At 34.6% G+C, this 20,165-nt stretch overlaps 1 protein-coding gene across 1 annotated transcript; it reads right to left on the bottom strand.

Annotated features, from left to right (window-relative positions):
• Positions 1-1,721: 1,721 nt before the first annotated feature.
• On the bottom strand, positions 1,722-17,246 carry LOC148604642 (uncharacterized). The gene is made up of 3 exons (XM_088548398.1): positions 16,819-17,246; positions 8,247-15,020; positions 1,722-3,282 (listed from the first exon to the last, which is right to left on the bottom strand). Exons 2-3 carry the CDS (start codon positions 14,995-14,997, stop codon positions 2,666-2,668), a joined length of 7,368 nt encoding a protein of 2,455 aa, XP_088404524.1. The 5' UTR covers positions 14,998-15,020; positions 16,819-17,246; the 3' UTR covers positions 1,722-2,665.
• Positions 17,247-20,165: the final 2,919 nt, after the last annotated feature.

Below are 20,165 nucleotides of genomic sequence, written 5' to 3'. Positions count from 1 at the left end.
TTCACTGATTAAATAGATTAAAGCGTAACATTTCAGATGTCTTTTAATTTGATATAATATATAAAACCAATCGACATACATGGATTGGCGGAGTGTTTGTCTGTGATATAGGTGTGTGCTTTATATTACTCACAAAATTCAGGATTATACCTTGGTAAGGTATGAAAATAACAATGAAGTAATTGTTTTATGTCTTAATAATCGTTCACTAAGGCTATATAAACACGTTAAATTTACGTTGCCTGGTTATTTTCATAAAGCGTAGATGTGCACATCCCTAAACCATTGATTGGAACAAATAGGAGTTGGACTATATTTAACAGTTCTTCAGACGAGATTACTTGTCGGCATTCCAATGGGAACAAATTGTGCTCCTCTACTTGCTGACCTATTCCTTCACTCTTATGAGGCTGACTTTATAGCTGTTCTGATCCAAAAGGAACATCGGTTATCTAGATCCTTTAATCTCAGTTTCCGCTATATAGATGACGTATTATTGTTAAACAATCCTAGTTTCGGGGATTTGAAACATGGCATCTTACCCCAAAGAACTTGAGAAAAGGGATACTGTAGTCAGACTCATATCTTGACCTTCACATAGAGATCGATGCTAAAGGAAAACTATTGACCAAACTATACGACAAATGCGATGAATTTTCATTCCGTATTGTCAACTTTCCTTTCATCTGTGGCAACATCCCTTCAGCACCTAGCTGCGTATGGAGTTTTCAAAATAACTCACGCGTTATGCCAGAGCCTGCCGTAATTAGGAAAACTTTTTGTATCGCGCTAGACTTCTTACAATTAGGCTTCTGGAACAAGGTTATTTTGCTGCAAGATTGAAGTTCTCATTACAGAAGTTTTATGATCGTCACTATAAATCCACTATGTGGATTGTTACGGTGTATCCATCTGCACCACGAAAACTGATTTATTCAACGTGTCATAGTTTTCCTTTCTTCTACGTCTACCCCAGTCTTGACTTCTTAAGAGCAACTCGTCGGGTATTTCTAGAAAAGCAGAAAACGCTTACCCTACCGGTATACTTAGTCCATGCTCCCTATTTTTAGTGAAGTCAGAGTTGCTCATTTACTTTTGTTACTTCGTATGTATTATTTTGGTTATTTTATGTTCTTTGTTGTGTTTGTCTGTTTTCCATGCCTGGTCCTTTTCCCTGGATAACATTCTATTGACTTCCGCTAGAATCTTGGTTCCCTTGATCACTTTTGAACACATTTACCCTGAACCTACGTGGAGATTTTTCCAAGTTAAGTAATGATGCATTGTTATGAAATGCAGATGCACGTAAAACACTGTTTTGACTGTTCACAAAGCTTTATGAAGTATAGGTTTTAGACTGTTTTCAGCAGTTCTTAACATCATTAAAGACTATGCGGCTTGACCAGGGAGTGAATACTAAAAGTCGGTATATAATGTCCCCGTTATTAAGTAAATATGCAGACTAGATCGCTAATAATATCCAAAAAAATTACTCGCATTGAAGTTTTAAATCTCACCAGGGCGGGCTAAGCATACTTCTCTGGCAAGTAAGAGGTTAAAAATTTTCTTTCCTCCGTACTTTAATGTTAGGATGTCACATTCGTGAAATAGCTAGCCAGCCTCTATTGCTTTGATATGTATCGTTAAATTGTGGTTCTTCAGCCTGTAGATACATTCTGTCGATTAGTTTGACAATTCACAGTATATTAAGATCTTATAGGTACTATTCATATCTTTTATTACAACATTTGCAGTTACAAAATGAATACACCAACATGCTTATACAAAATGGCCTCTAGGATTTCATTGCCGTACAAGAAGTAATAAATTTAATTGGTATATGAAACCCTTATCCCAATTCAAGCGGAAGGCAAGATCTTGGCTTAGAGCACTAGCATTGCCATAGTAGTCACTTAGCAATTTATAAACAAAATTCATTATTATTATATAGATAGCAGTGTTTTATCGAATGATCCCAGTGAAATAAATTACGATAACTCACACCGAAATAAATTCGGTAATGTCACTCTCGGACTTTCTCCCGCCAAAACGTCACAACTTTGATATCAATCCGCCGTTCCCAAATTTTAAAATTGATTTTAAATTTAGCAATGAATAATGAAGGAAATCTATATAATAAATAGGATAATCAATTGGTTCTCGTAAATAACCAGAATATGATCACTCATGCCAAGAACGCAGTAAGATTTAATTCGTGCGCGGAAAAAGTTCCACCCAGTCGTTAAATCTAGGCATTATTCGGCACTCGTGATCATATTTTGGTTATTCACTCCTTCCAATTAATTATCCTATTATTATTTATTTTGTATGAATTATCATATTTTATGTCCTTAACAGAAAGTAGATCTATATAAGTATAATCCTTTTTAATTTTTTAAACACAATTAATTAATACCAATACAATGTATTAACATGAAGTGTTATTTACAATTTATAAATTTACACATTTTACTATCATACACTATTTTCAACGTACTCTTCTATTTACATAGCACCATTATCACAATTTTGCATCACCAGAATTTTATAAGTCAGAACAAAGTTTGTCAAAAATATACTGACAAAGAACGTCGACAGAAAAGAATCTAACATGCACTTCGAACAAAACGAAACTAAAAATGTTTCGTCTTACGAAATCGAAGTATCAGTATAAGAATGGGTTCTCAGGAAGTAACGTTTTGTTCCTTTTAGTTTTTACAGTAATATCTTCCCTGTCACCCTCTCCGCCTGCGGCATCCATCAATTCATTAAACAGTTCTAACGTGTCCTGACTTGAAAGAACGACTTCCTGTGGCTTGCGCCGGGTGTAGTGGCTATATTTGTTGGTAGTAGAATAACCCTCGTCATCGACTCGATCCATCACACGATCATACAGCATCCTCCGTTGTTCGTCTGCGTAAAAGTCAATTTCCACCACGCGCGTGACAATTGCCTGATTTTTGCGCCATACATGAAATTCATAGTCTATAGGTGTTAGTCTCTCAGCTGTAACAGTGATAGTAATATAAGCTTTTCCGTCCTTCATCTCTAAATCGACGTTTTCAGTCACTGTATCATAGTTAGAGTTAGTGATACGTCTTGAACTGGTTCCGTCTGCCTGCTCCAGATGTGGATCTCCGTATACATCCTCGTGGTGATGTTTCACATCTAGTGTCTGACGGATGTCTTTCGAATCCATCGTGGAAAGACGGGTTAAGAGAAGATTAGTGAGGTTTTGTTTAGAACGTGGCTTGCGTCGCTCACCATCAGCCTTCCTTGTCACTGAAAATAAGACGAAAGTTATTTTAATTTATCAATATTAATTCAGGGTGTAAATATGGCGTCATACATTTGTACGAATGTGTAACAATTTGCTTTTTTTTTAAGGGAGAGTCAGACGAAGATCCTATTTGTATCTTTCATGCGGGACCCGATTTAGTTACCGATAATTTTTGTTCCTGACTTCGTTTTTTGATCTCGCACGACATTCTTTTAATACATGTAGCTAATCAGCTCAGCACCCCCAAAACCGAGCGAGATGTAAAAACTGTCAGTGGCCAATATTATCAAAGAACAAAAAAGGCAATAGTCAAGTAACTCGTGTAGCTAAACAACCATTGTTGGAGGCGCAGTCCAGCCTTTGGTAAAAAAACCCAAAATTCAGAGTATGCCCTAATGGCGCCCGGGCTGCTGTATTGACGTTCTGCCTAATCCAAAGCTCAGCGTAAGTCTGGTGCACTTCCAACTTTTATGTCTTGGAAGTACGCGAACCCAACGGGCCTCCATATAAAACAGCTCAGTATATTTCAAGCATCAGTTTTGTTTTTGTACTTATTGGTAAAAACTTAAATCCTTATTTTTACCTTACCCTCATTAGCTTTCATTCCCGGTTGAAGGTTCATTTCCATCTTTAGAGTCAGTTAATGGATATTAAACCTTATAAGCGTCGCATGTAGACACTTTAGATTTATATTAGCCTATAATTTCAGTTTTGTTTGATATAGAGTATTAATTTTAATCTTATGAAATATAATTTATCATTTTATATGACTTAGTTGTCTGGTGAGCAGTTCGATTAAACTGTAGTTCATGTATATTACATGTAGTTTTCCTCTGTGTCCTGAACATTCTATACTTAAGTAATAGCTATAATAGGGAGTATAGTTCCATGTTTTTATTACTCATTGAACCGAATGGGTAATATTTTGTCCAGCATGGAGATGCACACCTTTGGCCTGATACAATGCATTTGCCTTCTCCATATTTTCACAAAACAACAATTAACTATTTTAAGTCTACTTGCAAATATTTTCACCAGTTTAACATGACTTCGTCAGTAAATGGATCCCATATTAGAAATGTGCTTAAGGACTGAAACCTCCTACTTGCATAGAAGATCAATTCATATGATATGATCAACGCCTGTGCGGGCAAACAAAATATACACTTTATTGAATTTAAGCAAATTAAAGGAAACATAACACGGTTACTCATTTATATAGGCGGATATATTATGTCTTTAAACCAACATGTATTCATACTTCCATCAAAACATTATTTTTTTCTGTATGATATGCAACATTAATTTGGATATATGTATGTTTGGATACATGTATGTGCATGAAGTATGTGTCTACATTTCTAGCTCTATACTAAGGTAATGTTTCACTTAAGACTTGATACTACGTAAAAGGTCATAAAACATTTAACAGGAAGAGAAACTCAACTCGGACATTGGCTTTGTTACACGAGATCATTATAGTTAACACGCAGGCATTGTCGAAACAAGTCAGGTTAATACGTATCTGTTTTATTTTCACTTCTTATGAGTTGTGGTTGTCGTACTCAACTGAAAAAAATACCTAAATTACCTAACAGAATATGACAAACTGTCATTAGCCATTAAAAGTAATTCGTTTGATATCTCTTTGAAACTTGAACTTTACCGAGTGCGACTTAAAAGCGATGAAAGCAGTCATACTTATATTTACTATTAAAAAATACACGTATATATAAATGCGTTTCGCTATTTAATACAAGTGCTGTTGATGTGACTGGTAAAAGATGAAATATGCATCTGCATTCCATGACACATATTATACTACATGTAATATAACTGTAAAGGTCGAAAAATGCATTTATATTCTAGATTAAGACAAGATTTGCCCAACGGCTAAGGAGGAAAATCTGATAGTTAATCCTTAAATCCATCAAATACAATGCTATGCTAGCATGACGAACAACTAGCCATCGGCAGCAGAATTAACTGTAGATACACCTATCTTTGGTTATACTGCTTAATATTGTAATACTTAACCGAAATGCATCATAGCTTCATTGAGCGTTAAAAAAAATGAATGTAAGTTATATTCGAAATTAAATTTTAAGTTAAGAATTTTCCGAATGAGAAAATTACTCCGAAAAGTACCAAATTCAAACTTTCATAGAAAAACCCAAAACTGACAGCTTATTTGAAAAGCTTTAAATTAAGAAAATGGTGGGACAGGAAATACAATTCTTATCATATATTTTCCGTACTGTAAATATATATTCATACTGTACATGACCAAAAATGTGTACATTGTACACATATAAGAATGGGTGTGCACAAGTGTACAGTTAGTGATTAAATGGTGTTACATTACATTACTATAACCCTACATCAATATGAAAACGCTTTAAAATACGCATATGCAGGTTTAATGACATTAAAAGTAATCTGCGTCATTAAATTAAGATAAAATTTGGCATTGCTATGTCCACAAGAATGTCATCGAAATAAGTAATTGGCCAAAGATGAAATTAATCCGAATAACTCAAGCAAGGACTTCATCTGTTTTTATTCAGGAATCCACGTCAAGATGATTCAGTTCATATTTAATTTATTCATTTTTGCAAACGTTGGCAGTAGTTTATAATTGAAACTTATTCATGTAAGTGAACTTTCTGTGTTTTTCCAAGGATTTTTACAGTCTACTATATAAAAATCCTTGTTTTTTTCTAATTGACAGAAGCATTTTGTTTCCCCTCTTCTTTGTACTGCCAAACCTTTTAGTAATAACACAACGATGAGATTAATATAACTTGGATACAACAAAATAGAAAAGACACGGCACTGTCACACCTGACATTTTTTTTTACTACACATTTGACCACAGAACGATAAATGGCTGTATAGGTAGATATATAAATACAGGGTGGGGTGTCATAAAATACATGTTTAATTAAATTTCAATACAACCCGTTGTGGACATTCTTAATGGAGTTTTATCACAGTTAAAAATCTTTATACACAAGTAACTTTCTATTACCTAGTAAAACTAGTGATTTGTACAGAATTGTATAGATTAGTGTTTATTATTCGCTATTTACTGGGTTAATGTTTTGAAAGTATTTAAAGGTAAAGAAAATCAAAACAGCGTAAAATTTGTCAAAGTAACCTTTCGACTTGTGACGGTATATTTGGCACCCTAATTAACATTGTACAGAGGGAACAGGTGTTTGTAGCTACAACCCTTAAAACACTGTTTAAGAATATCACGTCCGCGCGGTAGCGAAATAATAAACAAAGTTCATTATATCATATGCTAGCTAATTCGAATATGGCGATCTTTATACACTTGAAGAATCGCGGCAAAATGTCTAGATAATTTTCGAAGAAATCAACGTAAAAATACAGAACCAACCATCTTCAATATGCATTTAAATGTAATTTCTTGTATGTCAGTGCAAGTGGTTACTATACATGTACGCCCTCTTTGAAATTCGTTGGCTCCGAGGGCATTTCAAATCAGGCGAAATGAATTGTGATACATAACAAGCATATAAAAAGAAAAGGTTAACTTCCCAAGTAGTCATTAAGTACGTACATATCTTTATAGCTACAAGTATTCAACCCTACTATTGAATAACAATTATTACAAGTTAATTTAATGTTCGGGGCACTTTTACCTATATGAAAGACAAATATGTAAGTTCCCACCTATAGCATACATACATTACGTAATTCTGTGTACATTATATTATGTAGTTTAGAGAGAATGTTATCACTGAATATTTGTAAATCAGAAGTCTTATATATTTTCCTATCTTAATTAATTTCTATAGTGTTTAATGATTAGGGGTGCATACACAGTTATCTTATATTCAAGTTTATGGGAGGGAATAAACCACAAATAAAACATTACCAAAATGAAAATCTACTTTAAAATACAATCTTCATATTGCATAAAATAATCTGTACAAAAAGCTGTATAATTTGTGGGGGAGGGGGGTGAAAGCTAAAAATATATATGCGTGGTCGGTAAGGCTAAGTATTTGCATGACGAGCAAATTCAAGTTATTTAGAAATATATCACTATAATCCAGTTAGTAGAAACCAAATTTCACAGGATACAGTACATTTTGATATGTTACCTATACAAGGATAGTTCTGTCATGTATTATGTTAAATGAATGAAATGCATATTAAAGTGGTAGGAATTGAATATCTTGATGTGTTATCGTACGAACTAGAGCAGAAATTGTATTGCTTATCTGAATTTCAAAGCATGAATTGTATAAACATCTTGATGTTTACAATTAAATTCATTGAAACGTGGGAAACATTACCTACGTTTTAGTTTAAAGCAGTGTAGTCTTGTAATTCTAATGTATATATAGTCGCTATTCTGGTATTTTAATATTTAAAAAAAACAATAAAATAATTATTTAAATAAAACAACAGAAAAAGAAAAAAAACCAAATGCATGCACATTCTTAACATAAAGAATTAATATGAACACATACGTTATCATTACAACAGTAGCATTTAAAGTCGATGCTTCAAACCTAGAGCAACGAAATTGAAATTCTGAGCATACATTGAGAATGATAATAAGATCATCTCTATATTTACTTCTGTATTATTTAATAATTGTAGACTTAGGGTGAAAATTTAAAAGAAAATTAAATAAGTTCTCACATAACCTGTAATCTTTTCAAGGCTATTCATATATTGAAAATTTTAAACACATGCAGTTTTTTTTAAAAGAGAGTTATAACTTTGTCTTAATTTCTCTACTTTATACTTTAGGTAAGCATTATACGGAAATATACTTATAAAGATCAGCCACAACAGGGGTTTACATTCAAAACTAACCAAGACCGGGATAGTAATGTTGTTTATATATCAATTACTAAACAACAACAGTTGAAAAGTACTATAATGAACTCATACTGAACCACCAGTAGTAACATTGACCTACCATTTTTAGATTTAGAGAATCTATCCACTGTTTCAAATGCCATATTTTCCATGTCTCGAATGTCCCTTTCTTGTTGACGTCTCTTTTCCTCTTCATAACGCTTGTATATATCCTCGTCACTATTGTAGAGCGGATTACTCTTGCTCATGTTAAAGCCATTGTCAAAAACATTTATATTGTCATTAAACTCGTCCAGTCCATCTTCAAAATTGTTTTTGATCAAGATATTCCCACGAACGACCTTCATATTTCTATCTACATCGGTATAAACCTTACGTTCTTGTTCCGGAGTTCCTTGGTAATTTTGTTGGTGGTTCAAATATGTGGATAACTTGGACTGGTATCCATCTAACTGATCGTATGGCTTCCTTCCAGTTCCACCATTAACTTCCACTGTTGAACGGAATGGTCGCTTCTCTTGTGTGTGTTTTAGATTAACAACACCGTGACCAGTTAAGTTCAGAGGACGACTGTTTCCCATTTCAATAGAGCTAACATTTCTATTTTCGTCGAAAAATTGACCACCCGAAAACCCAGCATTTTCTGCTTTCATCGTTGTCGTTGTTCTCGTAGATTCCTCGTAAGCAAGAGTTTCTTCTCTGACATCATCAGAGGCACTTGACTTAACAACTTTATACATTCGACCCGAGTCGACTTCGTCTGGCGGTTCGTAAGGTTTGTGTTTCTTCGCGGTATGCCATTTTGGGGATTCATAAGGACCCTTGACTAATGCTACTGATTTATATACAGGGCGTTCTTTAAAATGTTTCGAATCTGTTTCGTCCGTACTTGTAACGATTCTGGGCTCTTCTTTTTGTTCCCTTTGTTCCGTTACGACTTGTACACCGGTTGTTACTTTTTGCGGTACGGGTTCTAATTGTAGAAGATTGTACTGCGGAACCGGGAATGGTGGCAGAATTAACGGTTGTTGAACGAAGTATGGATTTATCTGAGGTGCAGACGACATTTCGTACGATTGTTTTACGGTTTTCATTGAAGAGGATCCGTATGGGGAACCACCATCCTCATACTCGTAGGCAGTTGTTCTTTTCATCGAGGAACTATCACTGTATCCATAAGGTTGAACTTGCATGTTTTCCCGGCTGTACGTACCCGAATAGGAGCGCTCATCTGTCTCTGAGAACTCCATTCCGTGTGGATTATATAAACTGAGGAGTACTTCCTCTGCTGTTTCATGATCAATGCCGGATTGCCCATGAGCCCGTAAATTGTTGATTCTTTGGTATACTGGACTCTCACTTCCTGGACTTGCAGTTTCGTATTCCGTGTGATATCGACGTTCTGATGAACTATATTCGTCGGTAATATCTTCAATCATGTACGTATCTCCCTTATGATCCTGAACTATATACGTGTTTTGATTCATTTCCGAGGGAACCATGTCCGTTGCCCTCTTTTCCTGTTCGTCCTCCTCCTCAACAATCTTATGCGTTAAGGTTGTTATTACTAAATTACCTCCATTTAACTTCGTAACTGTTTGATTGATTTCAGGAATTATATCATCAGTATTTTCCCCGTTAAGTTTTGATATAGCCTCCGTAAGCAGAGCAAGGCTACGTTTTTGTTCAGTTTGTTCATCATCGTTGTATCCGTTATCGTTCACAGAGGAGGTAGTTTTAGTAGTTATCTTCTTGCCACCTTTGTATTCCGACATTTGAGAAGTTTTTGTACTCCCTGAAGATTTTTCCGGCATTTTAACACCAGACGAAATATCCCGAATTATCGCAATTTTGGAAGGCTCCTCGGATTCCTGACAAGAGTTTGTTTTTAAATCCAAGTCATTAACGCTTTCTGTATTTGTGCTAACTGATCCGTCACCATCCTTTAACTGCGGATTTTCAGTTGTTAAAGTTTTACCTGTACTTGTCACATGATCACTGCCTCTGGTGTGACATGCGTGAATGACTTTACCTTCTTCAGAACTGACATCAAAGGTGACAAATCGTTTTGGTTTGCTAGATGTATTATTGTAATCCCCCGAATGTGTATTCAATTCAGTATAACTGTCATTTTTCATTTCATTTGTCACCTGAAGCAATGGATACTGACAACTATCATCAGTAACATCCACGAATTCATCCGCTTGTTCTTCGTTTAAGTAATCGAGATTAAGTTTAAGGGCGTTGCGTAGGTCTTGATTCGGTTCTTGGTTTTCCTCTTTATGTTTACCTTTAAAAGACTCATCTGAATAATCTGAACGTATTGTGTAAACTTCAGCTATAATGTTCTCTCCCTTTTCATCAAATATAGGATATTCACATTCGGATTTTATTCCAGGGTTCCAGTCAGCACCGTGATTAGTGTCTATCAATGGAGTCTCTACAACATATTCCCCTTCTTCCGAACTATCACTCGATATTGATGTACTAGAACCCTCAATACCAACAGAGCCAACAATGTTTTCTCTAATATAATTAACTGTGTTTGAGGCTTGACAATTAACAATATCATTTCCTATTTCTTTTTGATAGTTAGGGTTAGCATAGACTTGCTCTATATTGTCATCCTTTCCATGCATGTATTGCTGACTATTTGGAGTTTCGAGAGATAGTGTTCTGTCGTTCGCCACATCCACATTTGGTTCATTGGTTCGTTTTGAATCCACCGATCGACTCTGTCTATCAAATATTTCAGATAGTTTAGGAGGTATATGGCTTAACTCTAACCTATGTTGTTGATTGCGGTTTCGTCTTCTAGAATTCCACGTATCTTTAAAGTCCAGAAACGAAGCACAGAGTTCTTCCTCTGAATGTTTTAACCGTACATCATCACTTTTCTCATTTATAACGGTACCCGTGAAGCTATCTTTTGATTGTTCATTGACGTCTTTGCTATTAAACCTTCCCAATAAACGAACAGATTTCTTTTGATTCTCCCTTTCCTTGGGTAAGTGGTCAGATATCGTTGGAGTCTCCTCTCTACTGTGTACCAGATCAGAATTTTCTGGAGTTTCATTACTCATTGGTATCTGGTCTTCATAGTGATTATTTAGTTTATGTTCTGTGATAGGTACTGCACTTGCATGTGCGGTTACACATGTAGTACTCGTTCTTGTTTCATTCAAATTAACAAGGCAAGTATTTAAATCGTTTTTGTTCCGGTAAACATGGTTGTCTCCGTGCTCATAGTCAACATCGACAGTTTCATTATTAGATGTTTGCAGACCTAAGGGACATTTATCGTTGATTTCAAATATCATGGCTTCATCTTTGTCTGAACTGAAAGAATCGATTCCACGCGAGCTACTCATTTCACCATCTTTTTGGCATTTGATTGACAAAAGGTGCGTATCTAGATCCTGGGCGAATAAATTTTCATCAGTTTTTAAGTTATTGTGACCTTTTAGATTCATTGATTCACTTTTGAAATCGAAAGTTTCAACAACGCTTTCTTTCAGTTTGATTTCGTCTGACTGGTACTCATCTTCAGGTACGTTTTTAACATTTCTACTCGTGAGCGACGACTGTAATCCACCAATTTTGGGATTAGATTTTCGTTTTCGCGGAGGTTTCTTTGGAGGCGACTTTTTCTGACTTATTTTCTCGCATTCAAGAGTGCTTAGTGTAAATGTATTAATTTCCGGGTCTATTATTTTTTCTATAAAGTTTTCGTTCTGTAACGAATGTACATTGTTTACCTCACCAATGTCCTCGAAGTGACCATGACCCTTTAAATCCGAATCGATGTGTATTTCAGAAACTACTGTCAATGGTTCATAACTAGGGGATAGTTTCGAAGGAATACATTCATTAATATTGAGAACACTTTCTTGCTGAAGAGTATGACCAGTTTCACTTGAGTGTTTATCAACAAAATCGCAACCATTTAAAGAGGTCGTGAATTCAGATCTATTGGAATCAACTAGTACATTTTCTCTGACAAGGAAAGTCACACTGCGATGCGAAGATTGGGCTTTATTTTGGGGTAAATATTTTCCAGCTTCCAAGCCTGTTTTATTTACAAACATCGAAGAATAGTCATGCTCATCTGAACTGTCAGTCAATTCTGGTAGTAATTCCGCTTTAAATGTCCTTGTATCCATGATTATGACCTTATCGGTCGGATTGTTACATTCGGATTTCTCAAATGTTTGGCGTTCTGTTGGAATAGCACGTTCTGTTTTGTGACTAATGTCATTTAATTCATTTTCAGTTAAGTAATTTTCATTCTTAAAACTGTCTGTCATACTGCCACTAAGAACCCCAGGCGTTTCTTCTGATTGACTACAACTGTTTACATCAATACCTCTTTCGTTTTCTCCCATCACAATTATTTCGGATACATTCGTAATGTTATGAGGCTTTTCATGTGAGTGCAAGTTTTCATATGGGGCAGAGTCTTGTTCTTTTGGTCTCAAGATATCAGGACTTATCCTATTCTCGCGGGGGGATAACTCAGAAATTGTATTATCAGAAAAATAACATGAATTCAGTTCCTGTGGGTGAGAGTCTGATAATGTGCTAGCTATCAAAGGATTTGGCATTTCAACATTAGGACTTACAGGTGGTGTAAGACACTGAACTAATGCTGGATCTATTTGACGACTACGAACCGAATTGTTGTTTTGTTCACTATCATATTCACGTACTTTTAACTGAGCATTTATATTCCAGTCATCTTCAGTCTTACTTCTTAAACCAAATTTCAGTATAAGATCATTCATTTCACTTTTAGCGTCATTTTCAAATTGTGAAAGTGATTGTATGTTCTTTTCTTTTTGGGACTTATCCTCATTATTTTTGTGTGCAGGGTATCTGTTTTTCAGAAATGATTTTAATGCATCAGTTGAGGTTTTTGATTTTGTTTCGGATGATCTTAGTTTCAGTGTTGTATCTTTGTTATGCTTATTTTGACTTGTAATTCGTTCACTTCCTACTCTTTGAAAGTTTGCACTCAAATCATCATGATTTTGTTTAACATCGTTCCGTGGTCTAGGTATACGTTCACTTCCTATTCGTGTAAAGGAAGAAGTATTTCCTTTACGAGTAAGATTTTCTTGGATTGGGACAGAATATTCACCTTGAACTTCGTTCCTATAACGACTCGTATCAACACCAACCAATATTTTTTCACTTACAGACAGATATGATTTAGCGTTCATGTCGGTCTTGTTTTCTTGTAATCCCATTGAAATGTCACTGTCAGTGTTCAAACTTTGTGAGGTGTTTTGTGGACTTGGAAAATGCTTTCTAGTTTTAGAATGAATTCCGGACTCGGACACTTTCGATAATTGACTATGAGTACTATTACCGTGTTCAGGAATAGTTCCCTCTTTGGACTTCAATAATTTTTCTGAATTGACTCTTACGATATTCCTTTCTTGGTGACTACACTTATATACTGTACTGGAATATTTTAATTCTTCGACAGTACCACTTTTTGTGAAATGTTGGTTTTCGTCGGACGGATATTGCTTCTCCAAAAAGTTCTTTAAAGCGTCGGTAGCACGCAAACTACCCGTTCGGAGAAAACTTATTTTTTCCTCTTTTGCGGAAGTCGCCATATTTATTGAACGAACACTTCCTTTCCTAAAACATGGGACATCTTTATTTTCCGCCTGGAATGTCCGTAAACTTTTTGAGCGGGCGAAATTCCCGACATCTTTTTGTTGCGACGTTTTTAGTGAAGATGATATATTTCCTTTTTCTGATTTTACTTCATTTGAGTTCAATCTACTTCTAGACTCAGTTCTATGTCGCGGAACAGGCCGTCTAGAAACCTGATTTCGGCTAATCAAACTAATATTAGGTTCACTTGCTTTTTCCATTTTATTTTCAAGTATGACATTTTTTGTGAAATTCTTGTCAGAATGAAAATCATTTGCATTACTTGATGGGGTGTTTTTCAATACTGGTGAAGTTAATTGTCCCGCCCTTGGCACTTCATTCAAATGTTTAGGCTCGCCGGAAGTTTCGTATGAGTGACGGAGAGATGATAAGTCAGGACGGTCCGTTAAATTAAGTAAGGAATGTGTACGCTCAGGTGAGGAAGATGAAAAATTTGCCACTGATAAATAAGTTTTAGTAACATCATTTGCACTTTTATGTCTTCTCAGCGTGCTTTTTCGCGGTCCTATATAATTGTCGTCTGTTTGAAAGTCGCTATTAATAGAAAATATCTGTTTGATTTGGGACACATATCCTGCTTTAATTTTATGTCTAACAGTTTGTTTATCGTCTTTTAGACTTTGTACCACAACTGGTTCCCAGTCCTTTTCCTTGACGACCGGTCTTTCTCTCCGTCGGCGTTTGGGTCTGTTAACGCTCTCTAAAGTATTTATGGAATATAATCCTGTTTGACTGTCAGAATCCGAATCCGAAAACGAGTTGTAATTTTCTAGTGGAATACTTAATTTGAAGCGCACGGAATCCTTTTGGTCTACCTGCTGTCTCTGTGAAGAATTCCATGATTTCGTCCTTTGGCTTGAAGTTCGGAGAATAGATACTCGAGTCAACACAGGAGTTGATGTTTCCGGTACGACCTGATCATGTTGTTTCGATGCACCCACGTCTAGACCGTCGGGTGAAAGGTAATCTTGGGGCGGTGTAGAAGTTTCACCGTGTATGAATCCAGAATCGAGCGACGAGAATGAAGTTGAGGGCGATAAGGTTGGAGTATCGTTCAGCGATGAATATATTTTCTTCGGGGTTCTTTCGCGCTCAGAGTACATTTGTTTATCGCAACTTTTTAATTCTTTTGAAATACTTGTATCTATTTTAACCATCGTCATAGTTCTTTAATCAATTTTACCAACTGAAAAAAAAAAAGAATAAAATTTTAATGTTGAAATGATAATATATTTTCTAAGGCTGCTACAAAGTCAATGTACGTATGTTCGGCACATGATAATACTGAACAAAGCCTAAGCTAGGCTTAAATCAAAATCATGTGCGTTTGCTACCTACCGAAATAAAGACCCTTCTAAAATTATTCCCATCTTGCAGCAAGATTTTTGTGTAGTTTAACACCAATAATGGTTGTTTTAAGAACCAATCCACATAAAATTCACCCTGTCAATGATAGAGGTGACTCATGGTGCTGAAAACCAAACCGTTCACGCCATTTTAGCATGTATGTTTTAGGAAAACCTTGCATTCATCTCCCACTTAAATCAACCAGATCAAGAACGATAACTCTCTAGCAAAGTGCCAATTTCATACACAATGCATGAATCACCCCCTGTCTATCTTTTTAGTAGCAAAAGGCTTTACCCGACATAGGAATTTCCAGATAATTCACACATTTTTTTAATCAAAGTTCGACTTCCTATCAAATAAAGAGTGTAAAGTTTACTTTTTATTGAAAAAATATCTTTAAATGGATATGATCGAGCGAAACGAGTCAAGAATATTTTTGGGTTATTATTAGTGAAAAATCAAGATTTCATGCAAACATAAGATTTGGATAAACTTCATTGTAATTTAAGATCGACCGATTTTGATGTTACAATATAAAAATGTATCATCATTATTGAGAGCAAATATACTCTGTCATCATAAAACTCTCCAAAACTATCAAATCTTTGACAATGTCAATAAAAATTGAACGTAACCTTAAATGACTAAATTTTACCTGCCATATAAAGTGAATTTTAGATGAGAAAACGTTGAATGAAAAAATATTTAAGCAGAATATAAGCCTATGGAAACATATTACGAGAAACTCACGTCAGTTACCCTTATTGTGAGCCCATAGTGTAAGTAGAAGTCCTCAACTAAGCTCGGAGGAACATAATATGTCTATTATCTACTGGCTGCAAAGGCGTTAACCTTATATTTCATGAAATATGTCGAAAATGATAAATGAGATTTCGGTATTGGGTTATAAAACTTAACTATGACTTAGAAGATGAGAAATGTTGTGGGAGGCATATTTGCGTTTTGTTTGCATTAAATGCACATATACATTGAGGAAATATATATATGTAAATACGGAGTTGAAATTTTAGGCAATTTAGCACCTCTTCTGTGTATAAGAAGATAAAAGAAATCCTTTCAAAAATGTTCGTAGGTTTATTACTGTAGACCCCGTTGGTCTCACTCTGTGTCTACCTTATATAGGAATGTCAAAGTGAAGGTGGACAGACCCAGAGAGAAGCAAGCACGTTTTCCACTGGCCTACGCATGAAATATAACACCGACCCAAATATCAAGTTGTCAAAGTGATAAACTGGGAGACCGTTAAGAGGATTTTGGAAGAGAATAAATAAATGAAAGGTTGATTGTAAGAAAATAACGAAAAACTTGTCAATATATTAAACAATAAGTTAATAGTATATTTGAAAATTATCATAAATTCGAAAGAACAAAACATGAAAATCTTACTGTACCTCTTAAAAATTAAAATACAAATCAAGATGCAGAAAAAGAGTGTTACACATTGCTTGCTTGGTTGATTTCGCTACATTACTCCATGTTTGAAGTTTTTGTAATATTTTTGTAAACCACAGGTATATACTTGAAAGAATGTACATGCATGTGTGATGTTAAATCTTCTCAAAACGCTTTGACAATTAAAATGAGTAAACATTTAAGTTGATAAACATATTTACCACTTAAGACTAGTCTGCTACATCAACTATAAGTTCCAATGAAATAAAAATACTCAAAATGTTAAAATACATCCATCATAACTTATTTGAGCTCTCATACTAAACAAAAAACGTAATACGCAACTATATATTTTTTTTCAATAAAAATATGAATTAAAATATCTGTCACGAAATTAACTTGGAAGCTGTCGATGCGTTGGAATAAGTTTTACGATCTAGATATTCAATCAAAAACTAAAAAGACGGAAAACGATATCGTAAATAAATCCCTCTTGAATGTGTATTACACGTATTCGATCTGTTGGTCGCAAGTTTCAGAATACAAATTCAAAATCCTTTATCCGTTTAATCTAGAATTAAAATGTTAAAAAACAGCAGGTCTGTAATCCGAATTATCCTCTTGTGTTTTTCTAATAGTTTGACTTTAAATGCACTGCAAATGTCTACGACATTTAAATGTATTTAAATTGATTTTTATAAATAGTTAACCCCCTTTTCTGAACCAAGATATAATTGAGATAACGCCTACTTGATAAACAATAGAAAGTCAAGGGACCACTACTTATATTGTTCGTTTAATGCTCAATTAAGGAAGGCAGTCACCCGAAACTACAAGAAATAAAACTTTCATACAATCGAAAATAAATTATAGCTGTATTAGGCCAAGGAAGAAAAAGTATAAAAACAGGTTTTTTATTCCTCTAGCTTTTTATAAGACTTTTTGGAAGGGTACAGACCCCATCTGTAGGCATATCCGCTACTCACGAAGATTTATTGAAAGCATATTTGTTAACAATGTTTTCGCTTTAAAAAAGGGGGCATGCCAATAAAAATGTTTATCCAAAAACGAAACTCCAATTAACACAACAAAACCGAACAAAAAGCAAAACAAAAACAAAAACAAAACATAACACCCCCTAAAAAAAAACAAAACAAAAAAACAACAGCACACACACAAAATAAATAACTCCATACATAATTGTCCTCGAAAAGTATAATAGGAGTCAAGATTTTACATTCATCAAGAAGAATAAAAGAAGTCGTGATTCCCTCTATGGTATACAACAGGGAAATCCGCAAGTTCCGATAATGTACGAAAGAAAAAGTCTGCAGAATGTGAATATAACTTGCAATTTTATATTCTGGTAAAGCAAAGACAAATGTATTTATTAGTCATCTTGCCTGTTTATAAACGGCTTTAAAAGCTGTACCCAGAATGACCAATGTTAAAGATAAAAAAATAGTCATGCCACCCAGTTCGGGGGTGTATAAATAGCAATGACTTAAATCAAAGCATTTGACTATCATGTCGATTTATTTTTGCTAAGAAACGCAAGATGCTTTGGTTTAAATTCCGTTCATCAATACTCCAATGCAGTGGTGGTGGATTAGAAAATAGCCTGTCAGTTACATCTAGCGTAACTTGGTGTGAACATAATGTAGAATATAGTTTTATTAAAGTAGAATTTTTGCTATATATTTTAATTATTCTTCTAAAATAATTTGGCCTATTGTAACATAAATCAGACAAGAGACAAAGTACATGTTAAAACAATGACTTTTTAAGTTACGCGGGGTGAAATAACCACAAAAGATCTAAATACCAAAGCGATAGATATGAATCTATACACAGAAAGTGTCAAATGCTGTGTCATTCCTGCAGTTTGACGATATGTTTGAGGTCGACATTGATAAAGTATACATGTCAAATCATTCTAGTTTTCTAGTTTTATTCTACTGCGACTAAACAGATACCTCGGAATTGTGTAATTTATAGATAGGCACAGTACATGTAATTGTTTTATCATCTACTCACGACCTGACAGAGGCAAGTAAAGTATAATCTTGTATATATCACAAGAAATATTGTACGGTGATGCTAATGCAACTGCATATTATATATGATTGACCTAGTACACATAGTTCACATTAAAATCAATATCAACTAGTCTCGCGAGACAATAAAATCAAAGGAATTAAACAATTCACAATGTCATTGCAAGTCCGAACAGGAAATTGTCCCTTTTTACCACAATGAAAAGCTTCGGCTAACGGAGCATGATACGACCGCAGCTAGTTGAACTCTGTTCAGCTGGGGCATGTGTGAACAAAATAAAAGTTTTTTGCCACACTTAAACATGGAGAAATCATATCACACAACTACAGGGATGGATACAATGTTGCAAAACATTTTGAATTCAATTTCAGTAAAATGTTCTGCTTTCGGGGTACTTTCGTGGATAACGTTGTACCATAGAATCTCCAATACAGTTTAAGATAGAACAAAATATTGATGACATTGAATGACATGAATTACGGACATGAATCTGCCGTAACAGAAAGACTGATTCCAATATATATTTCAATAATGAAGGCCCGTTACTCTAAATTATAACATCTGAAATTTTTAATTGAAACGGAGATTAATTACATCTACTAATTTTTCTACGTACTGTCTTAATTTTGGTTTAGCAAGAGGTCAACATGGCTTGCCCTTGCAAGTGTTTATATGCATGTATATTATGTGTCAGTATGTACGTATTTAGCTAGGTCTTTAAAAGTAGAGGTCGACATGGCTTGCTCCACTAAAGGACACCCTTCATACTTTTTAGAAGTTGTTATTTTAAGAATTTAGATATTGCTTGGTTAGATAGGACCGGATTAACTTAACTTATTATGAATGGATCTGGTGGGGTTTTTGATTGTACATTCACTTGGATTTTGCCAAGGATACTTTGGGTGGAGGATCCCTTTGCAGGGATATTTGGCACTTTTAGACCCCACCTTTGCATCTTGTAATGTCATACTTATTCATATAATTATTCATTATTATATGATATGTTCTTGCTAGAAATCAAATATTGAATAAATTATCTTTTCACAATTCTAGTTTTTGTAATGATGCAACTAAAGCTGCGTATCCTCTGCGACCGTAAAATGGTTCACGTCTTTATTGAAAATTTTATCTGACAAGAATGAACATTAATGTCCATCAAAGTTTTATGGACATTGCAGCAAGTGTTTTAGAGTAAAAGTCCGAAAACAAAGAATTTCATCATTTTTGTACTAATGAAGTTTAATAACTTAGTGTTGTTAGCACGAGAGGTTTTTATCTTTGTGAAAATAGTATTATAAAAAGAATTTCAAAGATTATATGGTGTAAAATATACTTGTCAAAAAATTGCATTTCCCATGCACATAGTTTAGAATTACATATTTTTCTTATTGGTTTATTAAACTGACTGATCCTCACTAGTGTTTTTTTTTTCAGGGATATAATCTGTAGACCAATAACTTAAACAGTATCTAACTTCACACAAATTCACAAATTCTCTTTCATTTCATCC

This window comes from Perna viridis, chromosome 10 (assembly GCF_037379345.1).
Source record: "Perna viridis isolate PV_CMFRI_1.1 ecotype Kerala chromosome 10, ASM3737934v1, whole genome shotgun sequence".
Taxonomy (NCBI): domain Eukaryota; kingdom Metazoa; phylum Mollusca; class Bivalvia; order Mytilida; family Mytilidae; genus Perna; species Perna viridis.
Note: the sequence above shows the minus strand (reverse complement) of the source record. Positions and strands in the feature narration are given on the sequence as shown.